Source organism: Lactuca serriola, chromosome 6 (genome assembly GCF_051521515.1).
Source record: "Lactuca serriola cultivar US96UC23 chromosome 6, Lser_US96UC23_V15, whole genome shotgun sequence".
Classification (NCBI taxonomy): domain Eukaryota; kingdom Viridiplantae; phylum Streptophyta; class Magnoliopsida; order Asterales; family Asteraceae; genus Lactuca; species Lactuca serriola.
The window spans coordinates 23999850-24006942 of NC_136413.1; the positions used below are offsets into that span (position 1 = coordinate 23999850).

The 7093-nt window shown below is 37.6% G+C and overlaps 1 protein-coding gene and 1 pseudogene across 3 annotated transcripts; both read left to right on the top strand.

The window, feature by feature from the left end:
• The first annotated feature begins 1583 nt into the window (after positions 1-1583).
• LOC145057911 (pentatricopeptide repeat-containing protein At2g22410, mitochondrial pseudogene) lies at positions 1584-4225 on the top strand (annotated as a pseudogene). Of its 2 annotated transcripts, none has more exons than XR_013686202.1 (2): positions 1584-1886; positions 1984-4225. The product of XR_013686202.1 is annotated as a pentatricopeptide repeat-containing protein At2g22410, mitochondrial pseudogene, transcript variant X2 (transcript). The 2 variants fall into 2 exon arrangements; XR_013686201.1 differs by having other exon boundaries at positions 1584-1882.
• A 69-nt stretch (positions 4226-4294) lies between these two features.
• LOC145057912 (vesicle-associated protein 1-2-like) lies at positions 4295-6556 on the top strand. The gene is made up of 8 exons (XM_079005823.1): positions 4295-4635; positions 4752-4822; positions 4994-5075; positions 5376-5491; positions 5609-5779; positions 5863-5904; positions 6068-6145; positions 6247-6556. Exons 1-8 carry the CDS (start codon positions 4428-4430, stop codon positions 6361-6363), a joined length of 885 nt encoding a protein of 294 aa, XP_078861949.1. The 5' UTR covers positions 4295-4427; the 3' UTR covers positions 6364-6556.
• The last annotated feature ends 537 nt before the right edge of the window (positions 6557-7093 follow it).

A 7093-nucleotide genomic window follows, 5' to 3' on the forward strand; every position in this document is an offset into this window, starting at 1 on the left:
CGCCAAGCGTTGGATTGCAGATATTAAGTGTGCCCAAATGACTAGCTTCTGCCTCGAGGGGTCGTAGATGAGGTTCGCTGCAAGATATCTGAGGGAGCAAGTTCGAGATTGGTAGGATGAGATTGGCTATACAATAGTAGCCCCAATCAGTGGCGAGTTTATATTGAGCTTTGGTGGTTCACTTGACCCACCTATTTTTCTTAATTTTATAACAAGGTGTGTACAATTAAAATTAATGACCCATCTTAAATAACTTTAGTGAACTACCTTAGTATTTTAGACAACTAAAATATATGTATTTTTATAGCCCATACTTTGTATTTTAATAGCCCAATCTAATATAAATAGACTAATACAACTTAAATTTAATAAAAAGAAAAAACAAAAACAATAATCGTGTGAAGGTAAAACGACGTTTCCTCTCCAAGCCTCACAGTTAACGAACGATCACAATCAGACATCACTCATCAGCCCACCAACCATCTCAATTGCCAACTTACATCACTCTTAGGTGTGTCAGTGTCATCGCCAGCAGTCGTCGTCTGCCCCTCCGTCATTAGTAATGATGCAATTATAAAAATATATCAAGATATAAGACCTTGTCGGATATAGTTGTAAGAATTTTAAATATTTTTTTGGCTTATACGACTTGACCGATTCGAACCCGCTACTAGTATTGTTTGATTTTTTTTTAATTTTCCATCGATTTCATTTAAATAGTGAACCATGTGATTTTACGTTCTAGACTCGCCACTGGCCCCAATCATTGAGGTCAAGACCTGGCCGAACTTTGTGACCCAGTTCCAAACGAAGTTTGCACCAGTTGTTGAGGTGCAACAGTTGGCGAAGGAGTTCCTGGATACGCGACAGATGACTGAGACCGTGGCGGAGATCGCCACCAAATTCTGAGAGAGAGCTCTATTGGTATTGCGGTACGTTGCAGATGAGGAGATGAAGAAGACCTGATACCATGGCATGCTGAGATTAGATATCATGGAGTTTGTTAGTTGTATGCATGTCCGACATTATATGACATGATAGCTAGGGCCTGAAGTGGCAAATGGATTTTAAGCATTTATGGAAGAGGAAGGCAAAGCACGGGCAGACGACGAGGGTTTTGGCGAAGAAATCCAACGATTCTAGATTAAGGGCCATCAGGACTGGGGTCACTGTGGCAAGTGCGACAATGCGCATGACGAAGTCTATATGACAGGTGGTTCGGGCTGCTATAAGTGCGGCAAGCCAGGGCACTTCGACAGGGATTGTACTGTCACTACCACCACCCATGGATCTGATCTGATTTGCTTCCATTGAAATCAGAAGGACCGTTAGAAGGCCAATTGTCCAAGTTTAGCAGCGGTGGGACGGATAGCAGCACCTGCTCCGATGACCTTGAGGATCACTGATGGCTGCCAGGGCAAGGCGGATACGCTAATTGTTTGGAGTAGGGCATTTTAACTGACAGGCGAGGATGCTTGTGTAGCATTCCATGTGGTCACTAGTATGTATCATCTCCTTACCTTTTTATTTATGTTATTTATCATGCTTATATGTCTGTATTGTTGTTTAGGGTCGTTCATTGTGAACGATATTCTTGCATTGGATTTGATATTCTTGCATTGGATTTGTTCGATTGGGGACCTACCAAATCATTTGTATCTATTGCACTTAGCACTAGGTTTGACTGTAATCTAGAAGATTTGGATTATCCATTCAAGGTACAAGTATCAAGGGTACGCGAGGGAGTAGCGTGGGTGACTGAGAAGGAAAGGAACCCAGCGAGACAACAATTCAAGAGAAGGGAATGAGCGGGAGTTCGACTATTCAAGTGATCGATAACCCCTGAGGAGTAGAGGACCGGGCCCTGTGGAAGAGATGATATGTAGGTTGGCTTTGTGATGATGACCGTTGCTATTCAATTCGATTCTTAAATCTGTTACTACTCCAAATTGATTTGTGATTTGACTTTCGCATTGATTTCAGATTTGGCTCCAAAATTGGCACCAGTGACGCCATGCCCACATAAGATAAGATCAATTACTACTACTACTACAAGAAGCAGAAGAGAGCCCTCTTTGCCCTTTGGTCTTCCACTTCCACAAGCAGATTTTTTTTTCTTCAAATTCCTCGACGAATTCACATGAAACTCCGTCCTTTTCAGGATATCCAGCACCTCTTTCCTTTTAATGCTTCATTCAAGATCCATTTATTCTCCAGCCTCTCAAAACCCACTTGGAATTCATCACAAACCAATCTCTCCATCACAAACCCAACTCTATTAGCTGTAGAATCATGCAATTCCATGGCCCAGTTGAGGCAAATTCAAGCACAATTTACAAGAACCGGCCTCATTTTCCACGTTTTCCCTGTCAGCAGAATCTTAACCTTTTGTGCTCTATCAGACACTGGAGATCTAAAGTATGCTCATCGCCTTTTCAACCAGTTCTCTAATCCCAACGTTTATATGTGGAACATCATGATCAGAGGGTATCTAAAATCACATTTGAATGTAAAGGGGCTGTCTTTATTTCGCTTAATGGTTCGAAAGTGCGTGGAAATGGACAGGAGGAGCTTTGTGTTTGGATTGAAAGCATGCGAGTGTTTACAAGCGGGGGAATCGTTACATTCTTTGGTTTGGAAAGTGGGTTTTGATTGTGATTTGGTTGTGCAAAACGGGTTGGTTCACTTCTATGGTGAGAGAGGACAGTTGGGTTGTGCACGAAAGGTGTTCGATGAAAGTTGCGAGAGGGATGTTTTTTCTTGGACTAGTTTAATAAATGGGTACGCGAAACAAGGCATGCCAGACGAGGCATTGCGAGTTTTTGAGTTGATGGAGGCTAGTGGGGTTCAACCTAATGAGATCACGATGATAGCAGTGTTTTCTGCTTGTTCTCAGAAAGAGGACTTGGAGTTGGGGAAATCTATACATGATATTGTCAAAAGAATGAATCTGAATACGAGTCTCAATCTAATGAATTCGATATTGGATATGTATGTGAAATGTGGTTCTTTAGTTACTGCTAGAGAGATGTTTGATAATATGAGAACCAAAGATGTTTTCTCATGGACGAGTATGATAAACGGGTATGCCAAAAACAGTGAGCTGGTTTCAGCAAAGAAACTGTTCGATGAAATGCCAAAGAGAAACATTGTATCTTGGAATGCTATGATTGCAGGCTATTCACAAAACAATAAACCAAAAGAAGCTCTAGAACTTTTCCTGGACATGGAAAATGAAGGTTTGGTTCCTATAGAGAGCACTTTAGTATGTGTGCTCTCTGCTTGTGGTCAATCAGGTTGCTTAGATTTAGGCCAATGGATGTACTTCTACTACATCAAGCAAAACCGGATTCAACCCACAGTGACACTAGGAAATGCATTCATAGACATGTATGCCAAATGCGGGAAGATCGATGCAGCAGAAGAGATTTTCAATGAAATCCATGATAAAGATTTAGTATCTTGGAACTCTATGATTGTGGGTTTTGCTTCCCATGGGCATGCAATAAAGGCTCTTAGTCTTTTCAAAGAGATGATAAGAACAGGATTATACAAACCAGATGAGGTTACATTTATCGGTGTGCTATCGGCTTGTAGCCATGGAGGGTTACTCACCCAAGGAAGAAGCTACTTCAAAGAGATGGAAACCAGGTTTGGGGTTAAACCAAGAGTGGAGCATTATGCTTGTATGATTGATTTACTTGGAAGAATTGGGGTTTTGGATGAAGCTTATGAGTTGATAAGAGAAATGCCAATGGAAGCTGATAAAGTTGTTTGGGGAGCGCTTCTTAATGCGTGTAGGATGCATGGTGATGTTGATTTGGGTAAAATTGCTACTGAAAAGCTTCTTAAGTTGGATCCAAATGATAGCGGTGTTTATGTGCTTATGGAAAGTTTATGTGCAAGTAGATGTAAATGGGATGAGGTAAAGAAGATTAGAAGTGTGATGAGAGGGAATGGTGTTAAGAAAACACCAGGGTGTAGTTGTGTACAAGTGGAGGGTGTGTTTCATGAGTTCTTGTCTGCTGATAAATCACACCCTAAATCGGAAAATGTATATCAAGTATTGAGTGAAATAACATCACTGTCGAGGTTGGATTGGAACAATTAATTTAAACAAGAGTAATTGTAATTGAGATACGATAATCAATTTATTTGTTTAACTAAAACTATTAAAATAATGTGCATATATATATATATATATATATATATATATATATATATATATATATATATATATATAATCGGCGGCAAACGCAAACTCGTGATGCATCCACGTAACAAATTTCTTTCCACATAGGAGGGAAGTAGTGCATACATTTTACAACTTTTATTTGGTCAAACTAAAATTCCTTTAAAGGTCAAAACATGTTTCGTCCTTGATCTCTCTCGATTTTGTTTTTTTAAATTTTATATAATAATATTTCATGAAGTTGAGAGAAAGCGAATCCCCCCTCCTTTCTCTCCTTCAGAGAGAATACCGGATCATATATAAATCTCAGCTTTCCAAAAATCACAAACATTTTTATGATTATTCATTCTTCTTTCGGGAATCCAAAATAACCTGCAAACAAAAAAAAAATATGAGTACAGGAGAGCTTTTGAACGTCGAACCTACGGAGCTCAAATTCCCATGTAAGTTATCCAATGGCACCACATCATCGAATCAACCCCATAAATTGTTGTTCTGTTTATATATATAAGGTATATTAATTTCAATTCTTTTCGTTGCCTTTGATTGATTTGATTAGTTGAGTTAAAGAAACAGATCTCGTGCTCTCTCCAGTTATTGAATAAAACCGAGAATCATGTAGCTTTTAAGGTAATTCCTGTTCATCCTTAACGTCGATCTATTTCGTTGTGACTTGTGATATATAAAGAAGAGCGAGAGATTTTTTTTTTAATTAAAATAAAATGTGGTGGGATTTAAATAGATTGTGTTGCGTTCATATACATATATATAATCTGAATTTGGAGAAAATCATAATTTCAGGTGAAGACAACAAATCCAAAGAAATATTGCGTTCGGCCGAATACTGGTGTAGTTATGCCACGATCAACATGTGACGTAATAGGTGCGTCAGTTTTTGTCATAAACTAAACTTTTTTTTATCTGTTTTCTTTCCTATACCTAAAAATCAAAAACTTGTCTTGTGAAACACCAAACGATTTTGAACTAATCTTTAAGATGGAAACCTTTCCTGCGTGCTTCTTTTTTTGCATTAATTAACGTAGCCCCCCTAGCTTTTCCACATTTATACATCAAAGAAATTAACAACATAATCATATAAATGAAATGAAGTTAGGAGTCGTTAACATACACTACTCAAGCATTGAATATTAATTGATATGTTTGTGTTGTGGTTTTGCGACAGTTACCATGCAGGCTCAGAAGGAAGCTCCTCCGGACATGCAATGCAAAGACAAGTTTCTACTTCAGAGTGTAGTTGCAAGCCCAGGAGTAACCCCAAAGGACATTACCCCGGAAATGGTAAAAAAAAAAAAACATGCTGCCTGCCTTTAATTCGTATTCTGATTTGGTTGAGATTAATTAATTAGTAAAATGAATTTGTATTTTTAATTAGCTGATGATGGTTTGAGTTTACAGTTTAGTAAGCAGGCAGGACGTGTTGTGGAAGAGTGCAAATTGAAAGTGATATATCTTCCTCCACCCCAACCACCTTCACCTGTTCCTGAGGAACCTGATGAAGGGGCGCCTTCACCAAAGGTGTCCTTCACAGATGGTGGGATTAATGTTAATACAAAAACTTCTGATCAGGTTGTAATTAATTTCTTTTTCAAATACGTACTTACTTTCATCCATCTGTAACATCACATCATGATTCTTCTTCATGCTTGCAGGTTTCAAGACAATATGTGGATTCTGATGATAACTCCTCAGAGGTGAGTTTTCACAATCTCATGTTCATAATCTTTTTTTTTTTTTTTTTTAAACTATGGTAATATATATATATATATATATATATATATATATATATATATATATATATATATATATATATATATATATATATATATATATATATAAACATTGGTGAATTTGCAGGCAAGATCTCTCATCTCACAGTTGACTGATGAGAAGAATGCTGCTGTCCAACAAAGCAACAAAATTCGACAAGAAATGGTGAGACGACATTTATCCCTCATTCGAAGCCTTTTCTTTTTTTACTTGATTAAACCTTTTTATGTTCATAATTTTTGCAATCTACTTGGTAAAAAACACAGCAACTATTGACGCGTGGAGGAAACAACAAAAGCCAAGGGGGTGGTGGTGTTTCATTCATTGTTGTTATTGCCCTCGCCTTGATTGGTCTAGCTGTTGGGTTCCTCATCAAGAACTGACTCTTCCCTTAAATTTTTCAAAATTGATCGATGTATGAAGTTGAAGAAATGCATGAGATTAATGTTTAACAATTATATACCCTTGACATAGTCTTCTGGGGTTAGAAGAGAACTTTGTGTAGGTAGCTTTGTTTCATATTTGTTTCCATCTCCATTTAAATTTCATAATTAATCACATATCAGATTCATTTTATTATTTTCTTCAAGTGATAAAGTGGACTCTTAAGGCTGCCAATGTTATACAATGCATAAAGGGATGGGACTTGACAAGCCTTCTAGGGATACTTTCGTAGATGGGGAGGGGAAGGGCATTCACGTCTTTTTTCTAGACCAGAGAGTCCTTGGCCCACCTTTTTGGATGTGCCAAAAAACTGGAATTTTTACTCCATTAACATGTGTCCCAGCCTTGGTCTGGATACTAAATGCTAATACAAATGGAAAGGATACACAAACTGCTTAGAAAACCGAAGAAACATCCAACCTTATTATACTTGTATGCTTACAAAAACCAATATATTATTTTTGTATCTATTAAAACCATTCGATTTTATGTTTGTGGTTACATATATACTCAATAACAAGAAAACCCAAAGAACCCAGTCATTCCTTCAATCCAACCTATTATATGGAAAAATTCAAGAAAAAACTATTATACGTAATTGCTTAGAAAAAACATTTTTTTTGTCTATTTAAACCCTTATACTATTATAAACCAGCTATTTCTGTTCTT

Bases quoted from the DNA above. Each gene is read 5' to 3' on its own strand.
- LOC145057912 (XM_079005823.1), top strand. From the start codon at position 4,428: ATGAAGTTGAGAGAAAGCGAATCCCCCCTCCTTTCTCTCCTTCAGAGA. The intron at 5,905-6,067 runs GTGAGTTTTCAC...GTGAATTTGCAG, and splicing joins CTGATGATAACTCCTCAGAG to GCAAGATCTCTCATCTCACA. The intron at 6,146-6,246 runs GTGAGACGACAT...TAAAAAACACAG, and splicing joins ACAAAATTCGACAAGAAATG to CAACTATTGACGCGTGGAGG.